Source organism: Pleuronectes platessa, chromosome 22, assembly GCF_947347685.1.
Source record: "Pleuronectes platessa chromosome 22, fPlePla1.1, whole genome shotgun sequence".
In the NCBI taxonomy this organism is placed as follows: Eukaryota; Metazoa; Chordata; class Actinopteri; order Pleuronectiformes; family Pleuronectidae; genus Pleuronectes; species Pleuronectes platessa.
This window is the reverse complement of record NC_070647.1, coordinates 5481787-5501795: the sequence shown is the minus strand read 5'-3', so window position 1 is coordinate 5501795 and position 20009 is coordinate 5481787. Positions and strand designations below refer to the sequence as shown.

Sequence of the window (20009 nt, the reverse complement as noted above, 5' to 3'; positions counted from 1 at the left end):
GGTCACAGTTAATGGTAGAAACCCGGCTCACTCCACAGAGACACACTGAGTATGATGCCTTTTATGTTTTTTTCTGTTACAGGTTTTGAGAGAGGGAAGGAGGACCTCTTGCCTCTGCCTTTAAAAGAGGACTCACATTCCATTTCAAAGAGCAAGGTAAGATTCAGATCCTTCCACTGAGTGAGTGTTCTGTGATGGGTGGGTCGGATTGATTTGGTGCTTCGTTGTGCCCGTTGTAATGAGACTGGAGAATATGGGAGTTAGTGCACTTCTTCTTTCTGTTTTTCCCAGTCTTGCCTCAGGCACGAGATAGCCTACTTTGAGATGTTTCTCACATATCATACACTGCACTCATCAAACATTTATCAACCAAAACTTAAACTCAGTCCTTCTTTCAAGTTAGATAAATGTGGAGGAGGTCCGTCTCCTTTATCTGTCGAGGTCCACATCAAACATGTTTGTCAGCACAAACGTGGGAGTCTCCCTCTGAGTCCCGGCAGAAGCACTTGCATCAGACTTGAATCCAATTAAAGCTCGGAAGTTTCCAACTTGTTGGACATTGGTCTGCCTCAAGAAGCTCTTGATATCAGCGAGGCCTCTAAAAGGCAAAGACAAGACTTTGATATTGTGTATATGATAGTCGACCCATAGCTCAGTCTCATCTAAAGGTGGTTCTGAAATGTACCGCGCCCTTAAGTCCTGACAGCTGATGTTTATTATTTATTTGCTATGTTAGCATAAGATAATTTCCTTCTTGATATCTGCATAGTAAAACCATGGTTGACTATGAACACAACAGGGGTCATTTGCTTTTATAGATTTTAAGATCATCTGAAGTTGTGAGAGATGCACCAGATTTTTTTAGTAAATAATGTGTCCAAACAAGTTATTATCTGGTGCGCGATCAGAAAGCAAACATTTCAGCTTCCACGTTCGTTATCATGCATCTTCTCTATTTCTTCAACCCTGCCTGTGGGCATTTAAGCAGCCCTGCTTTAGGATTCCCACACTGCACCACCTGTATCTGCACTTTAAATATCAACTTGTAGAGGGAGCTGGCCGAGTCGCTCCTGCACTGGCATTTATAGGCTTCGTTCTGCCAACTGAGCTAAGTTTGGACCAAACCCAGGGATCACACAGACTTAAGAGGAAAAAGCAAACAATAGCTTACACAAGTACTCTATTATTGGTAAACCTCCAATGTGATGCCTTTATTTCATTCGAGTTTGTTGATTGTAACATTTTTGGTAACAGATTTATTATTAACAGAGAACACACTGTAGCTTAGATTGCATTTAGTCTTTTAGTCAGTGTGTTTTTAGAGCAGCTTACGCAGAGTGCAGGAGTAGAAAAAGCTGATGATTGTTATGCAGACTGCACACAGGAAAGCTTTGGTTACAATCACCAGACATGTTTGAGTAGTGTTTTTAAATATATTAGAGAGCACATGATAGAGTTACATGTAACATTTGAAGAAGTCTTGAGAGATTATCTACTGACTTTCCTCTGTGTATTCACAGTCTGAAACAAAGCTGTACAATGGCTCAGACAAGGATGTGTCGGCGTCTGGAGGAAAGCTCACCAAGAAGGAGTCCCTCAAGGTAAATAAGCTTAAAATAGCTTAAGTCGAGAGCATACGGATTCTTACTTCTCACGACAACAGTCATGCTATGTATAGTCAAATGCTTATCGTTCATTCTAAAGGCCCTTGCACACTGAGTCCCTCTTTATCATCCACTCCTCCATTTTAAAATGAATAGATACAACCTTGTATTGTGTAAATCACATTTATGCACACCAACTCTGAAACGTTTGTCCGTCATTTCAATTTTCAGAAGAGGTTTGAAAAGCTGCGTTTTTAGGATCTGTCGAAGCCGTGTCAAGTCGAGTTGTGTAAGCTGCCCAGGATCAATTAGATTTACAAAAATGTGTTTTCTTCTTAACAGCGAAACACACTGGACCTGAAATAGACTTGGAAGTGATCAGGATAATTTCTCAGCTCCTTGATCATGGGATAAATTTCTCCTTGTTCCTGACGGCTTCTCAAGATTCGATAGACACAATTAACTGTTTCTATTGTTTTGTTTATTAAGTAAGAGGACCACAAAATCTTCCTCGTTGCTCAAATCCTGTTACAAATAATATAAAATAATAAAGCTTGTTCTTCTCCATGTGCAAGGTTGCCGTGCATTGAGTTTTTATTGGAAAACATACAAAGAATACGGCCTTAGTGTACAAATACCATGAGTCATTATCCTCAAAATACTGTATATTGGATTGGATTTACTTTATTGTTCCTCCTTATTGTGCACCAGTGTCCCCACAGTAGATGGAAGGCAGGATACATTACATTAAACTGAAGAATCAAAAATGCAGCGGATACCTCACAATGCAGTCAGGAAGTGAGAAATTGAGTGTGATCCCACTGTTTCCAGTTCAGCGATGAAGCGAGTGTGGGATTTTATTATTATTCACTGCAGTTGTGTAGATTGACTGGAAGCATTGTCTCTCTGTGTGTGCTCTCTGCAGGTGCAGAAGAAAAACTACAGGGAAGAAAAGAAGAGGGCGACCAAGGAGCTGCTCAGCACCATCACTGACCCCTCTGTCATCGTCATGGCCGACTGGCTGAAGGTGAGAGGAAGGGGTGGTTTGTTCTGGTTTACAGGAACTTTACAGATAATTCCATTTCACACTCCATATAAAATCCTTCATAAAAGTGATTAAATGGATACAGTTGAATAAAGAACAGACAATGCTTAGTTGAAATGTTTTCTTTTAAATGGTGTGTTTGGTGCTTACAAAGCACTTATACAAGTACATCATACATAATGACACTTGGCTACATCTAGCAGTAAAAGATTTGGCTCCACTTTACTCCACCTTAAATTCCAAATACAATATGTTTTCTGCATTTGTGTTAACTTGGTGCAAAGGTGTAAAAGAATCCAGATGTTTTACCATTACAGAATAAACCTCACTTAACATGTTCAATGTGAATTCAAAATTCAAGTTGGTTATTGTCATATTGGTTAAAGATGTGTAATAAAAGACAGAACATAATACTAATCAGGGAAATATACCAGAATAGAATAAAATGTGCCTTTTAAAAATACATATACTATAATAAAATAAGAATACTAAAAGACGCAATTATGATATATAAAATCTCTAATACAGAGAGTAATTTTGTTCAGGTAAAACCTTTGATTATCTGCCACTCATATATTTCCTCTCTAGATTCGCGGCACTCTGAAGAGCTGGACCAAGCTGTGGTGCGTGCTGAAGCCAGGCGTCCTGCTCATCTACAAAACCAACAAAAACGGCCAGTGGGTGGGAACGGTGCTGCTCAACGCCTGCGAGCTGATCGAGAGGCCCTCCAAGAAGGACGGCTTCTGCTTCAAGCTCTTCCACCCGCTGGAGCAGTCCATCTGGGCCGTCAAGGTCAGAACTCACTATAAGACACAGAATTTACTCGGGTCGATTATCATGGGATGTTGAGTTGTTTTTTTCTATTTTTGGAAAATTCCCTGTCGTCCCCAATAAAGTATTTATTAAATTAAAAAGCAGAGAAAAACAGACTATTTAGCTTCACATTAACTTACTTTAAGAAACGGGAAATGAAAAATAGATGGAGGCATTCAAAGGTCACGATCACAGTGAACTCATGTTATTGTGAATGTAACATATTAGGACTGCCCATAGGGAATTTCATTCCATCTGGCAAAATTCACTTGGACTCACTGATAAATTGATTTGATTACAGTGGTCAAAGGTCACGGTGGCTTCAAAACACTTGTGTTTGGCCACTTCATGTAATTTCTAAGACTGCTTAAGAGATTTTTTTTCTATTTGGGATACAAATATTTACATGGAAACTGCACTGGATGGGTGGGGGCATACAAGCGCATTGCAGTAAATTTAGTCTAAGCACAGAAATCGTATTTACTGTGCAGTCAGTATCGTCTCATCTATCTCTAACATAGTTCGCAACGCCTTTCAAATTTCTTTAAATGTGCCATATTTACTTTACATTTATCTTTGTTGTTATTGTTGGAAAAGTCCTTTATAGCTCTTATAGAGTAATCCCAATGTTGATTATAATAGACTGATAATAGGAGAGCTAGAGACGAAGAGTAATGTCCTGATGGAGATCATCAGGGCATCAATGATTTTCCATTAAAAATAAAAAAATCCCTTTGTCCTCTGTAGTTAAAACAAACAGTCAAACAGCTGTGGATGTTTACTGTAATGAAGAGCTCATCTTTGTTTAATTGAGGACAGATGCAGAACATTATACGACACCCCAGCCATTTTCCTATTTGGCAGCAGCAAAATTTTCCATTTGCTGATGTGTGTGCAGCTGTCTTCTCTCATCCACATCAACTATGATTTGTTTTTTCATCGCTGGCCTCGCATTTCAAGTGTTTTCTCTCTTTGTCAGTGTAATGAAAAGGCTTGAATCACAATTATCGTCCTGTGTTTTAGATTTCACCGCTCCTTCCCTCTCCAATCTCCTCTTCACGGTTGCGATAAACACTTCACTCATTCAGTTTCTGTCGCATCTCTCCCCTCTTGTAGATTATTTCATAATGGCATAGTCACGAGTGTAGATTTCCGCTATTTGAACATAAACATCATACTAATAAATGATAAAGGAAATCACAAAAGAAATCTTCAAACCACGTCTAAAGAAAATGAGACAAAGATCAAAATGACAAATGCGCCAATAAGGACACTGAGTCAAAATAACATCTCTCAACTCTTGTTCTCAACAGGGTCCTAAAGGGGAAGCGGTGGGCTCCATCACGCAGCCATTACCCAGCAGCCACCTCATCTTTCGTGCTACCTCAGAGTCTGATGGTAAGAGACAGGCTGTCATTCACTCTTCAGTAATGTGTCTGTGTTGTCCCAGTGATTGCGTACATCATGTGACAAACCCATAATATGGCAACACAGCAGTATCAGCTCCATAATAATACCTGCTGCTAATTTGTGGAAATAACACAAGCCTTTTTTTAGACCCGTTAATTTATGTTGTGTCTGATTAAGAAAACCTCACTTATTGTCTGATGGTCCTGACGTAAGACTGCCATGTTTAGAGAGTAATCCAAGGACAATTTAAAAAAAAACACACACAAAGAAAACACTCGGCCTTCCTTTAGTTTTGTAATCCCATTAAATAATGTTTTTTAACCATGAAGTATTACAGTTACAATAAAAAACATGGTTATCATCGTCTAATGTTAATTTGTTATTTCAGTCACTCCAAAATGTTCTCAAATTCTGTACTTACTTTGTCATTACAGGGTATTAAGTGTAGATTGTTAGGGAGGGAATCATTTGCTCATTTTTATAAAGTTCTCATTTAGTGACCAAATGAGTGAGAGGTTTAAGCCACAGAAACTATGTGTCTCTGTCCATGGTGCTGAAACTTCCAAGCCAGTCTCTCCCTTCTCCCTTCAGTCTCTCTCCATGGTGCTGGAACAGGCAAGCAGAAGCCAAATCAAAAATGGCTACCGATTTGCTATTAAGTCTATCATTTTTCCTTTGCTTTTTTGCTTCAGTGTCTTGAGATGTGAAAAAATGCGCACACACAATATTGTGTCCTCAAAGATGCTTTAAAAATAAACACTTAGCCAGAAATATTTTTTTATTATATGCCAAAAACAACCCTCCTACATTTAATTTACATTGATGATATAAATATCAATATGAGAAAGAAAGATCCTTTAGGAATGATATAAAGAGTAGGGTTAAAAGTCCCAGAAGAACAAAAATCCCATCTTAACACAACCTAAATGCATGTTCCTGTTTGATAATGAATTGAAATCTCTCTCTCAGGTCGATGCTGGATGGACGCCTTAGAGCTGGCCTTGAAGTGCTCCGGCCTGCTGAAGAGGACCATGATCCGTGAGGGGAAGGAGGACATGAGCACAGTCGCTACTGGCGGAGAACACTCCATTAATTTCTACAGTCTCCTGCGAGCCCACAACATGCACGGTTTCCAGTGAGTACGGAAATAAAAATCTCTACCTACAGCTCACTTATAGTCTGTAAAAGTGGCTATTCTATTTGTATGTTCTTGTAAACCTCTCCACCACTCCGGTCTTCCTCCAGGTTCAGTGACAGTGACCATTTGAAAGACCCGGACCTGTACTCGGACAAGTCGGACCGGGAGGGGGAGCAGGACCACGAGGAGTCGGACCCAGAAGGCCTGGAGAAGAGCGAGGAGAGCGACAGCGACACGTCGGAGCGCCAAGACGACTCGTACATTGACCTGGATCCAAACGAACATCTGAGGGAAACCCCGTACCTGGAGCAGTCCCACGAGGAACTGGGAGAGGTAGGAGATGGAGAGTTTGATTCAAAACCGCTGTTCAATAAGAATCAATGTTGTCCAAGCATGTCTGCACCAGCGGGACATGATCTCATAGGGTATTTTGTAACAGCTTTCATCCTTAGCTTCTCTCATGAAGGTCAGTTTCTTGAAGTGAGGAGAAATTAGCATGTTTCTCTGTTGAGGCGATGAAGAAAACTGTAACTCTGACAGGCTTTGATCGGTGTAGCTGTGTGTTGGTGTGTGGGTGTCTGCAGTGCTATGTGTGGAAGTGCTGAAATGATTTCCACCCTGATGAAATCAAAGTTTGACAGCTCACTAATTAAACACCTACCGAAGCGAGGCAAATTGTTTATAGTTAGAAGCTAAATAAAGCCGCCTTCTGCACAGCAGTCTCACACACAGCAGCGAGTTTCAAGAAAGTGGAGACACATGGAAGAATGTGAATGTTTTTATATAAATTTCACCTTGTTCCCCCCTACAAATCACAAATGTGACGTACAGGACAGAACCAACCAATATTGTAGATTTAAAGTGTGGAAAATCTTGTTGAGCTAATACAAAAACGGTGATCTCTGAGGCCCTGAGCCACACAGACACCTCTCCACCATGAAGACCTGGAGGGAGGAAGAGGACAAACTACACAAACACACAAGCATTAAAATCAAGCATATGATTTAGGAGAAGAACACAAACTAGATATATACTCCGTGGTGATTGCTTCATTATTGATGTGTGGTGTGTATGTTATGGTTTGTAGTTTTAACCTAATGTCATAGAGTGGACAGAACTGATAGACACTTGGATTCAATGTTCAGCAGACAAATGTGGGTTAGTGGAACAGAGTGGGAGGCCAATGGCATCCAGCTGAATCTGAACACTTGTGAGTGAATAGTAAGATGTCTGCGGTTTTATCACACTCAAAACAATCATGGCCTCTCGTCCTCCCTGCGCTCTCCCTTCTCCAGGCTGGTGAGGCTGCGCAGACAGAGACGGTATCGGAGGAGAATAAATCTCTGATCTGGACGTTGCTGAAGCAGGTCCGACCTGGCATGGACCTGTCCAAGGTTGTGTTGCCCACCTTCATCCTGGAGCCCAGATCCTTCCTCGACAAACTCTCGGACTACTACTACCACGCAGACTTCCTGTCAGAGTAAGCCCGGTCTTTTTGTTTTCACTTAAGGAGTTCTATGGTTTAGAGTCATTCCTGGAACCTATTTAGTTTTGTGTAAACCTTTAATTTGTCCAAAAAAAATGTAATAATACCTGCATATTACCTAGTGTAGCAAGCCTCTGAAAAAGGAATATTGCACACTCATGGGACAGCAAGGGTCTGTCTCTTTTTTGCCTGTGACTTGATTAATGGAAAAACAGGTAGACGGTTGCTATGTGCACCTCAGAGAGAGAAGTGAGAGACGTACCTGATGCATGGATTCGGAGGCGTCTGTCCACGCCTTCCTGCTCTCTAATTATCACTGGTCAAGTTGAAATGTCCTGTTGTTCTAGACAGGCTGTCCATTATTGAGCTGAGTGACCAATTGAGCTATATATGAACACATATCAACACATGGACTCAGAAAACAAGAAAATCAAGATATAAAAAAAAGATATACACAGAGAATCTTTGCTCTGTAAAGTTGGTCCGTGGATGCTAAGAAAACTGGGCAAGCTCATCGACAGAATTTCGCAACAGCAGATGGAACTTCTACCCACTGAGTTAAACAGCGTGTGTTCCAGACGAGCGTAAGTTTAACTCTCTATTTGATTCTCAGTGCTGCGATCGAAGAGAACGCCTACAGCCGCATGAAGAAGGTGGTGAAGTGGTACATTTCTGGATTTTACAAGAAGCCACAGGTCAGCAGATTAAACACTTGACTTCATGTTGATGAGCTCCATAGATTCCAAACAGATTTCCAAACAGTACTCTAGATGAACTTTGTATTTTGTTGCTTGTTAAACCACAGGGGTTGAAGAAGCCTTACAACCCGATTATTGGGGAGACGTACCGCTGCATGTGGCTCCACCAGAGGACAAACAGCAAGACGTTCTACATCGCAGAACAGGTAACAAAGAGATACCAAGACTGATTGGTTCACAGATCATTCCTATAAAGCTTGTTGCATTGGTTTTGGCCATGGGACGAATAGGTGGACCTCGAAATCACCTCATTAGCAACCAAGCTGACTCACCGTTTGTTCCCAGGTTTCCCATCATCCTCCGGTGTCCGCCTTCTATGTCAGCAACAGGAAGGATGGGTTCTGCCTCAGTGGCAGCATCCTTGCCAAGTCGAAGTTTTATGGTACATACACACACACACAACTAAAACCAAAATAATATCATCCACAATAATCTTAACTCTAATAAAAAAGCATATTCTAGTATTTATTCAGCTGCAGGTGTTTCAGGCTCTGACGCCCACTGACTGTAATATTCAAATTTTAGGTAACTCTCTGTCGGCCATATTAGACGGGGAGGCTCGTCTCACTTTTCTCAACCGAGGGGAGGACTATGTGATGAACATGCCCTACGCCCACTGTAAAGGTCAGAATTCATCCTCCACACCATGATGACACTGAAGTGATGCTTTACGTAGCTGTAAGCTCTTTGAAATGTGAGATCTACATGAGCAGTGGAACTCGGACTATTCCAAATATTGTAGAACATTGCATGTAAGATGTTGTGCCACACCAAGGTAATGTACCTTACCAAGACTTGTGTGTTATGCTTGGTTCTGTAGGTCTACATTCGGATGTATTATTAATTATTATTTATTAATCTATAGACTAAACTTTAGATTGTCATTGAGCTCCACTGTTTGTTTTTGTGTAAAAAGGACAGACAACTGATTATAATTTTATCTTGTGTATGACTTGTTCGTCTGTTAGGTATCCTGTACGGCACCATGACACTGGAGCTGGGAGGACAGGTCACCATTGCCTGTGAGAAAACAGGCTACAGCGCTCAGCTCGAGTTCAAACTGAAGGTACGACTGTGTTTTCAAATCCACGGATGTAAGATTAGAAGATGCCTTTCCCTCCGTCAGCTGTGATAGAAGTCGAGTTTATTTATTGAATCCTCAGACGTTTTGAGAACTTGAGCACAACAAAACAAATCTGTGTATTTGTGTAAATACACTCTCGACACAAAATGAGACCCGATGAAGCACACTGTAATTGCAGCAAGTAAACTGGATGTGTGTTCCCCGCTATATCCCATCCTCTCTTTCCTTCTCTGTTACTTCCTATTCCTCCTTTCCCCCCCTCTCCTTACACCTCCTCCCTGTCTCTCTCCTCTCTCCTGCAGCCATTCCTGGGCAGCAGCGACAGTGTCAATGAGATCTATGGAAAGATCAAGCTGGGAAAGGAGGTGTTAGCCACACTAGAAGGACACTGGGTGAGTCTCTGATATATGTGAATATGAAATGTGAAGAACAATCAAAAGATGTCATATGATTACAGTTGATTATCAGTTCATGTCAAACAATAAAGCTGTCACTTTTTTTTAAAGCAATGTTGCTTTTCCCAGACGAGCTTTAAGGTCCCAGTTACTGTGGTTGGTTATCTAATTCATTTAGATAACCAATCACAGTTGTTTAAAATGTTGTCAGTATAAGATCAATGACTGAAGAATTACTTACTAACTCTTACTCGAAAATGTCAACAGAATTTTCACAATTATTTTCCTTTGTAACCACAGTATTAGCAGATTTATAAAATATTAAAGAAGAGATACATTCCCAGGTAGAATCTGTCTTTAAACGCGACATATTTACGACACTTATAGGACAGCGAGATCTTCATCAATGACAAGAAGACGGGGACAGTGGACACTTTCTGGAATCCGACGCCAGAGCTGAGACAGAGTCGACTCACTCGCTGCACAGTCCCACCAGAGGACCAGGGGGAGTTTGAAGCAGAAAGGTTACCTCAACTAAATGAGAATAGAATGAAGACACATTCATGACAGCGTGTTTTACTCTACTTGACCTAACTTGTTCTCCGTCCGTCCGTCAGACTGTGGCAGCACGTGACCCGGGCCATCAACAACAAGGACCAGACCGAGGCTACCAACGAGAAGTTCTTTCTGGAGGAAGCTCAGAGGAAGTCGGCCCGCGAGCGGAAAGCAAAATGCGAGGAGTGGATCTCCGCCCTGTTTGAGCAGGACCCCATCACTGGAGAGTGGCATTACCGATATGCTGAGTGAGTGATTATTCTCCTGCAGCATGACGTCACATTATCGGGCAGAAATGAGGTGGCTCTATCACATCTCCTGCACCGAACACACTACGATAACGAAAAACTTATTTTATGCGTTATGCTTATAACGTACATTTGGAATGACCCAGTACAGGCTTACTGGTACTAGATTTATCATATATCTCACCCAATGGTTGTGTTTTGTGACATAACAAACACAGAAAAGACATTATGTTTTTTTTCAAATGTTTAATGATGAATAATGTGTTAAACAAATGCAGTGTGTTCTTAGTTGCTCATTTGTAAGAAATTTGTGCCCTCTTGTGGATAAACTATGTAATTTAGACACCGTTTCAAACTAACAAATATAATTGGCTTGAACGTACTGAACTGTACAATTTCTTGTGACAAGTGTCTTTACAATTCTGGGACAAATAGTAAACAAACCAGCGAAAAAAGCTCGGCAGCTCTTGATAATTTGTGGATGAAGTAACTGGGCATTTTGATAATTATTCCATATTATCTAAATATTATAGCATTTGTAGAATAATTAAAGAAAAATATTAAATTGGTTAAATTAAAAATCGCTTTATTTTAAATATTTATGTGTTTATGATCTATTGAAAGGTGTCCATGCCTGGTTAGAAAGAGAAAAATATATTATTAATAATAAATTGACTTATATGTTATAATTTAATTAACATGTAGTAGATACCCTTAACTGAATTTTTCTTTACAAAGAATTATGTTATAGAACTGTTTAAATTATTTAGTTCACACCTAGTTTAAAATTCAGTAATGCTTTAGTTGTACCCCCCATCTTCAATATTGAGTTGTCCACTGGGACATGGTGCCATCTAGTGTTGACTACTTTTAACTGCAACTCTGCGTCTTGCGTCCCCCTCCCCAGCACAAGGCCATGGGATCCACTCAACGACCTGATCCAGTTTGAAAAGGACGGCTGCATCCAGACCAAGGTCCGACACCGCACCCCTATGGTACGTTCTGGCAGTCTTATTAGTCTGAGTAACCAGGGGCCGCGGAGGGACAATTGCAAGTGCCAGGTAGGTTGTCCCGATCGAAAAGCCGCCATTAAAAAAATAAAAATAAAAAAGCATCTCGCCGCCTCAGCCACCTTCCACGCAGCACCCGATGCACTGTCTTCATTGTCGCTTCTTCCGTGTGTGTCATCATCGCTGTGCCACCGCCGCCACCGCCTCTGCTCCTTTTATGTCTCTCTACCTTTTTTAATTTTTTTTTTATTTTTCTTGTCTTGCCGTGGCACCAGCTGTTCTCTTTATATGGGCGGGAAGTCACACTGCAGGAAATCCAACAGTTGTTCCTTCCTTTTCTTGCCTTTGTGCAGAGACGAAACACCAGCAGGGTTCATGTAGACGTCTGTGCTTCAGATGTAATATTAAAAACTATGAAGTTGTTGATTTGTGGGCAAGATTGTGAGAAATTAAGAGCAAGTGATTAAAAGTTCTGATACACACTTCCTGTTCAGCATCAAATGGGAGTCGAAGAAAGTTAGTGAAGTAAATCTTTTTAAGCCCCGTGTACATCGAACCCAACACAGATTTACAGATGGTGACTCCCTGTACAGAGTCATCGAGAGAGAACAGCATCATCAGCTTCATCCATCACATCAACCGACCACTGCCATCAAAGCCTGGCTGCTTTAAGGCCTCATGTCCTGTCCTCATCTTCATTTTGTCTGTTCCTGTGTCGTGGTCACTCACAGACTCTTTACTTTTACTCAGCTGCTGGTCATTTATTTGTGTTTGTTCAAAGTAAACACCTGCCAAGTGTCCAATCCAGTGAAGTTTCTCTTGGGTGGATAGTTACCTGCCTGTAAGACCCCGTTCAGACTTGGTAACATTGGTACAAAGAACGACTGCTCAGCTTATCCATTTAAAACATCTTTTTTTACGCTTCTCAGTGTCCACACACTCATTTATTTGTATCCACCACAATAATATCAACAGTGTCCATCACATAATGGCCGATACTTTTCCTAAACTGGTCAAATCTTTCTTCAAAGCTGCGTGCATTCATTAATTTAGTCCCTCCTAACTCTGCTCACTCCCTCTCTGTCTCTGTATCTCACACACTGACACAAACTTTGTCACACATCTGTAGATTGGATACTCAGACTGGATATAAGCAACATATTTTTTCGTCATAAACGTGTTTATCTTCACAAGTGATCACACAAGGAGACACATTCAGGGCGTGTTTTAATACCAGGTCTGAACAGGGTCTTTCAGTTTTTTATGGTTCTAGATTTGGCCTCATACCAGGCCCTGATTGGCTTGTCGTCACACGGTTCTACTCACAGCAATGATATCAAGTTAATATCTTATCTACTTAAACCACTACAAGGTCAATTTCGTTTTTTTCTTCACAAAATCTTTAAATTACATGACTTTGGTAACTAAATAGTACTGGAAGAGAAGAAATTATTCTTAACAAGTATATACAGTATATTTTAAAGCTGAAGTTTTTGGAAAAATAATTATTTCTGTACCTGTAATAATTCATTGCCTTATTTATTGTTTGTGCACTTGAACTTTTAAACCTTTTGGTTGTTTTGTGATGTCAAATATGAAAAGTTTTAATTCTACCAAATCAAAACCCTGGGGCGTCCAAACTGCGCCCCATTAAAACAGCACTAAGAGTTAGAGCTGCCACCCACTCAGAGTTTAATCCATTTGAACTGAATAATGTACCAGCTCTTGGCAGGTTTAGATAATTTGTGTATTCTGAATGTAATTTGCTAATGTCCCAGCATGCCTTGCACTTGCATGTTTGTGTGGGAGTTTGCGTGGGGGGGATGAACTTCTTTGTTGCATTGATGTGACCTGAAACAATTATTTGTCTGTACATGTGTGTACTCTAACATTCAGTGTGTTTGTGTTCGCTTTATTTGTTTGTAACTGACGTGTGTGGCCTGATTTTTTGACCTGCTCATCTCTGCGTGTGTGTGTGACTCTGTGTGTGTGTGTGTGTGTGTGTGTGTGTGTGTGTGTGTGTGTGTGTTGGTGTGAATAGGTGACGGTGCCAAAGAGGAAACATAAGAGCGACAAGCCCAAAAGTCCAGAGAGTGGCTGCTCTTCACCTGAACCCGACCGTCAGGACTCGTCTGGCAGCGAACGTGAGTTGTGTTCACTCAAATTCATGCTGGTGTAAACTTACTGGAAAACATGAATAGAACTCTTCTGTGCTATTTATATAAAAAAATTAAGTTTTTGTGTAGTCTATTAATATTTTGTTATATTAAAGTGAAATCTAAACATCACAAATACTGCACACTATTATTATTAGAGACCAATAATCAGGAAAAACAAATATCTATAGGGTAATTTGGTAAAAAATGTAAATAAATTAGATCCATACTGTAAATAACCTTCGTTTTAGTTAAATTCTTGTTGTTGTGTACCTCCTAATTAACTACATTTTACCTGAAAAATGTATTTATTGGTTTTTATTTTAGTAATTGGGTCATCTAGTATTTAAAAGGGTCCAGAATTTTTTTTATATTTCCTTTTGTGAACACAGAATTTCCTTGTTGCATTTTGTTGCAGGACACAAAAGCAAACACAACAGTCGGCTGAGGAAAAAAGGAGCCGACCTCAGTGAACTTCAAAGTGCCATTGAATCCATAAAGAAGACGCAGGAGGACATCAACAGGTGAGACGGACAGCAGCCGCGTTGTGATGCTCGTGGTCCTAGGTGTGCGTTTTCAGCCCCTACATCTAATGTGTGTGTGTCTGTGTGTTGGCAGGAGCATCAGTGTGCTGCGGAGTCGTGCGTCGGGCCGGGTGGAGGGCGGCTCCTTCCTCCAGCAGCGCGACTACATCATCATCTTTTTCCTCATCCTCCTTCAGGTCGTGATCAACTACGTCTTCAAGTAGCAGCCATACCCCACAGAGAGAGCGTGATGCCCTTAGACACACACACATACACACACACATATATATATATATATATTGTACACACACACTCTGAGCCTTAGGCTTCACAACGGGGTACGAAGAGTATAAACTTTGTCCTTTTAAGTGACAGTCTCCACCGACTGTGTTCATCCGTCTTTACTGAATCCAACTGCAACACGTCCAGTGGAGAAGTGGAGACTTCGACACACACAGAACAGAGACTTTTAAAAACTCTTTATTTATTTTCAACCTGTCCATTCCGAAACTCTTGAGAGATCCGAAGATTTCAAGGCGGAGAGGAGCAGCGGAGAGGAGTCATCCGTGTAGAAAAGTCTCGACTGCCACTCTGAAGCTTATTGATTTGCCTTTGATGTAAAGAGGCAAAGACAGCAGCCATTTTTTAGCTGTTCTTTGTGTTTATTTTTGATTTGTTTTGTTTTGTTTCTCCACCAATGATGGGACACAACTCTGTTGATTCACTTTCAACCTCAAAAGACAGGGAGCATCTTCACCCGCAGACGAGTACCATCACTCAGACGGTGACCAAGACAAAGAAGTAACCTTTTATTTGGATGTTTTCGTGTTGTTGCTCTTCTGGTTTGCTTGGCGTGTCCTGGTCTGCGTGGAACAAACAAGCGACGATAAGGGAGACAGAAACAAAGTGGTCCAAAAAGCGATGTGACTTATTTTTTTATTATCACATACTTTCACAGAGGCTCACGCGGGGGGAAAAAGACGAGCGAGACAAAATAACACAAGTGATACTGTCAAAAGGAACAGAAGCTATACTTTCTGCTGTGTAATAAAATGTCACCTTTTGCATACAAAGTCAATGTTTAAGAAAAAAAATGAAGTCCGATGTTTGACACAGCGTCATTGTATACCGTAGCGTGTACAGACGGCGGCGTGGTTAGGACTCTAGCCCTATGTACAGTATTTTTGTTTGAAGGCACAAATGCACTGGAATTGTTTGTATTGTAAATACATTGGTCATTCTTTCAGTTCGAATGGTGCTCAGGGGCATCACAGTACTTTTACATTTCTGCTCCGAGGTCCGGGGAGGCCACAGAGGGCCAGAGAATGACTTTTCTAACCACTGCCCTGGTTTCAGTTAAAAGGGAGAATGACACGTTAAGCGTCGGTAGTGAGGAGTTGGTTTTTATCGAGGCAAAACACGAATTCACCAAAATTCCAAACGACGCGGTCTTAGATCCGATGACACAGTAAAGGAAAAGAAATGGAAGTGCTCTCATTTGTTTTCTCGACGGTCAGATGAGACAATCGATACCACTCTGTTCAGGTCAATCATCACTCGCCCAGACTGAGGAGACCGGAGGAAACATTCAGTATTCATTCAAAAGAAATCTCTGAATATATCGTATTTATTCTAAAGCTCAGAGACCATTTTTACTATTCATGTGGCAGTGACACAGTTTAGATGTGATGCTAGAATCAGGTAGTTACTGCTCCCATTACAAAATGATTCCATCCAAACAATCATTTTCAAATACACAATATTTTGTTAATTTAGTGAGCGTGCAAGATGTACTTTTTCTGGGTGAACACTAAAGAACGTGTTGGACTTGACTTCACATTAAACCACGTAAACAATAATAACCAAAGAAAAGGAAAGAGGTGAGGGTGTGTGTGTGTGTGTCTCCCACGGTCTCAGCGTCCACAGTTCAATGCCTACATAGATCAACCTTCATGTCCATCATGCAGAGTGATATCAATCGTCTTATCTCACTCTCAACAGGAAAGTGAGTAAGTGTGTTTCCCAACACTAAACTAATAACTGTGTTTGTTTGCCTGTTTCAAAAAGTGCCTGTCAGTGGGTGAAGTTGTGACACAAAAAAAAAAGCTTGATGGGTGGAATGGGATCTATCGATGCTGCGTTCAAGACACGTGGGAGGCTCCGATTTTCAGGCTTCTAAACGTTTCCCGGCACATGAAGCCAAACTTTAACAGAAAAAAAACATGGCTGACCGTGACAGTGATTTCCTGTTTTAACCTCAGCGTAAATGCAGAACAGATTTTAATATCTAATAGTATGTATAGTATTTTAATTAAAAAGAGGCAAATATATTTAAAGTTGCCTTTTAGTTAATGTTTTTTTTTTTTTTATGGTACATGGCGTCAGACATCTGCTTCTCCAAGGCTTTGAAATAGAAGAGTTCGACTTAAACATAGCGTGAGATGGAAATAAAAGGAGGGAAGGAAGGAAGGAAAGAGTGGTTCTTGAGAGAATCCAAGGAAGGAGGAAAGAGGGTTAGAAGGAAAGAAAGAGGGATGGAAGGAAGGAAGCAAAGAAAGAGTGGTTAATGAGCGAATCGAAGGAAGGAAGAAAATACAGATTCATTCCTCCGTTACTTCATGTCCAGCCCTATGTATCAGAAAGTGTTGCATAAAGCAGAGTCAAGACTGAGCCATGGAGGAGAACCCCCCCCCCCGAGCTGCACCATCACGGCATCAAACATCACTTCCAGTGCTTTTGCGTCTCAGATGTTAACCAGGAAAAACTAGCGATAGACACTTTAGCTGCAGAGGAGACGTACGAATTTTTTCTACTTACTAGTATCGAAACATAGTGAACCATTCCAGATGTACTCGAGTACCGGCCAAACTCAAGTGTGTAGAGTAGAAGTCGGCCCTCCCCCCCTACCCCCCCGTTCACTGTGTAAATATCCAATGGGACGGCTCGTCTCCTCACGGGCGAGCGCGGGCCGTTTTTAACAGCGAGCTTTTCGCAAACACACAGACACACTCCTGCGCTCTGTGCACAAGCCAGTCTTTTCAACCTCGTGTGTCTTTCTGTCCACTCACTCTGTAGCTGCACATGCACGTAGGCAAAAACCGAGGACAACAGATTAGTGGGTGTACACAGGTTAGATTCCTATTGACGGTGTATCCACATGGCCTACAGGTGTGTGTGTTGTTCAGCAGTAGCTACCTGCAGCTTCAAACAAAACAAGTGATGTTTGGCATAACAACCTTGACAAATCACGGGATTGTGAGGAATAACTAGGTTATGGTGTGTGTTTGGCTTTACTACCCAGGAAATCTAGTTAACCAACGATTACGTTTGAACATTTGACTGATTCACTGACGGCTGAGGGCAGCACACAGTCAGGGGTTTTCCTTCAAAGATGCAAGTTATTACTCGCCGGGGCCCTTTCGAAAGATCAAACCTACTTCTGGACCATATCGGGAAATATTTATTTTGTGTGTGTCTCTTGTCGCCTGTCATGATGTTAGCCTTGTCGACGTTTACATATCCGATTGCCTCCGCCGTCAGCTGACTGTTAAGCGAAGGAGAACTTTGTTACCCCCAACGCAGGTATTCAAGACAAAACTGGTAGCATCATCAGGAGCCGGCTGTACCCCCCCCCTTCCCCCCCTCCCCTCCCGTAAGTTACCCGGCTGGCCCGTGTGTATCTGTACTTGTTTTTTTTTCCTTTTCATGGTCGTGTGTGTATCCTCATTGCCTCAAATCGCTGATCTTAAATAGAGAATCCAGATGTTAGAATGTGGAGATAAACATATTATATACCAGTGCCTTCTAGAGTCAGGCTGGGGAAGGGGTTGTATAGGGAGGTGGGAGGAGGGGTGAGGGGGTGTGGCACGGCGCGGAGCATCCAGATGTAGCCAGAGTCGCACGGCTTAATGGGACCAGTGGACCTGGACATGGTCTGGGACTCTGGTGTTTCCGTGTGGACGTGCCATACGAAGCCTTAGAAACGAGTCTGACTCCGGCTCCACAGTTTGCCGCCTCCTCTCCTGACGCGTCGCTATAGTAACGCACCTGTAGGCTCGCGGATGCTGATTCCTGCCACAGGAGTGAGAGAGGGAGGGAGGGTGACCGTTTCTCTCTCTCTCTCTCTTTCTCTCTCTTTCTTTCTCTCTCTCTCCCGCACACACACACACACACACACACCAAATTCAGAGAGAAATAAACATCTCCGCTGTCTGTTGTTGTATCTGTAAAATAACACGATTTATTTATTACTCTTTTCTATGTGGGTTCATGTTTTTCTTTTCTTTTTTGTTTCTGCCCGTAGCGTCAGATCACCGTTCTGTTTCCTCACCGAACGTTTTTTTTTCAGAATGGATTTTAGAGTTTTATTCCGCTCCTCGTTACTTGACGTCACAACTGTCCTCAACTTGTGCACTCTGTCAACTGATAACTGCCCCACACCCCCCCCCCCCCCCCACCACCACCACACACACACACACACACTTTTCCTATCTTAGTATCTGAATATATTTACTGTATCTCCATGGCAACTATAACTTCTTAGAAGTTGATGGTCACATGTAACAAATAACAGAATAAAAACAAGTGACATCCCGGTGTCTTCTCTGTGTGTTTGATGTGAAGCAGCTGTTTATGGGATTTATTCTTCTTGAATAATGCACTAGTGGTCAGAGACTTGTTAATGTTTAGATCATCTTTCCAAAATAGTTTTCCATTTATTTTTAATTGTTAAACTGCACAACATGAACGAGACATCATTGTATTAATTAATAAATAGGTAAAATGGCTAAATGCAAATAGAAACATTGATACACTCAGGTTTCAGCTCAATTAAAAAAAAAGATCTAATAACATCAGAAACAACTGATGGTGAAAAACGAATTAAGTAACATGCAGGAAATGAAAATAGATTGAAACATGGAATGAAAGTGAGGTGTGGATGACCGAGGAGAGGAGCTGGTTTATAATTAATAGATTTGAGGTCGGATTTAATTGAATTTGCTTGGTTTTGTTTACTGTTTTCTCATTTCCTCGTCAAATAAACAATTTGATCCTTTCCTTTTTATTTAATATACATTTATGGCCATGAAATATCACATTTCACTCTCATCTGATGAACTGTAAAGGTAAAGAAAGGGTGATTTATTTCATTTCATTAAATGCTCATGCAGATGATAGGCCAAGCTGCTTTATTGTATCGGCTGTGAAGGTCCTAGTTGATGCCATGTGATCATTTAAACTGAGTTGGCAGTTGGCAAATATTCTGATGATAAATTATACATAAACCGAATGTATGTTAACCCCAGTAAGTATGTGTCAACCCAAGTAAGCTATAGTGTAGTTTTAATTTTCCAAATGAAATATATATTTATGAATTAATTTGTCTTTCTTATTGGAAATTGTATGCGTTTGCAAAAAATCTCATTTGTACCAAGAAACGGTTGGATTCCCTGTAATACCACTCAGCCACCTTTAGAGGGCGATATAATACTCTTTCCCTGCTGATGACCAGTTGATTTTGAGTTGATCAGAACCTACATCCAGCTGCTGCAGGTTCATATGCAGGGATCTTCTCTTTATAAGCTGCTGTTGCCCTTGAGCAAGACGGTAACCGGACGTTAAAGACCGTGATTGTGCTGCTGAGGGTTTAAGGTATGAAAGTGATGCAGGAAATGTCTTTTTTAGAATATTTTTCAGCATTGTGGGTCAGAACGAGGAAAACTAAATAATGTTTAGACTAATACGCTAAGACACAAGACATATGTACACAGTTATCAGCATTA

At 41.1% G+C, this 20009-nt stretch overlaps 1 protein-coding gene across 6 annotated transcripts in view; it reads left to right on the top strand.

Annotated features, from left to right (window-relative positions):
* Positions 1-18819, top strand: part of osbpl8 (oxysterol binding protein-like 8) — an 80928-nt gene extending 62109 nt beyond the window's left edge. For 5 of the 6 annotated variants that reach the window (XM_053414736.1, XM_053414734.1, XM_053414738.1 and 2 more), the window contains 20 exons: positions 83-156; positions 1521-1601; positions 2530-2631; positions 3238-3441; positions 4776-4860; positions 5842-6007; positions 6118-6343; positions 7306-7490; positions 8110-8191; positions 8302-8400; positions 8540-8636; positions 8780-8878; positions 9223-9320; positions 9641-9730; positions 10121-10257; positions 10351-10536; positions 11444-11597; positions 13588-13690; positions 14121-14226; positions 14321-18819. In XM_053414736.1, coding sequence (XP_053270711.1) covers positions 83-156; positions 1521-1601; positions 2530-2631; positions 3238-3441; positions 4776-4860; positions 5842-6007; positions 6118-6343; positions 7306-7490; positions 8110-8191; positions 8302-8400; positions 8540-8636; positions 8780-8878; positions 9223-9320; positions 9641-9730; positions 10121-10257; positions 10351-10536; positions 11444-11597; positions 13588-13690; positions 14121-14226; positions 14321-14450 — 2504 coding nt within the window. In that variant the 3' untranslated portion in view covers positions 14451-18819. The remainder of the gene's footprint in view (positions 1-82; positions 157-1520; positions 1602-2529; positions 2632-3237; positions 3442-4775; positions 4861-5841; positions 6008-6117; positions 6344-7305; positions 7491-8109; positions 8192-8301; positions 8401-8539; positions 8637-8779; positions 8879-9222; positions 9321-9640; positions 9731-10120; positions 10258-10350; positions 10537-11443; positions 11598-13587; positions 13691-14120; positions 14227-14320) is intronic. The other variant, XM_053414735.1, reaches the window with a different exon arrangement.
* The last annotated feature ends 1190 nt before the right edge of the window (positions 18820-20009 follow it).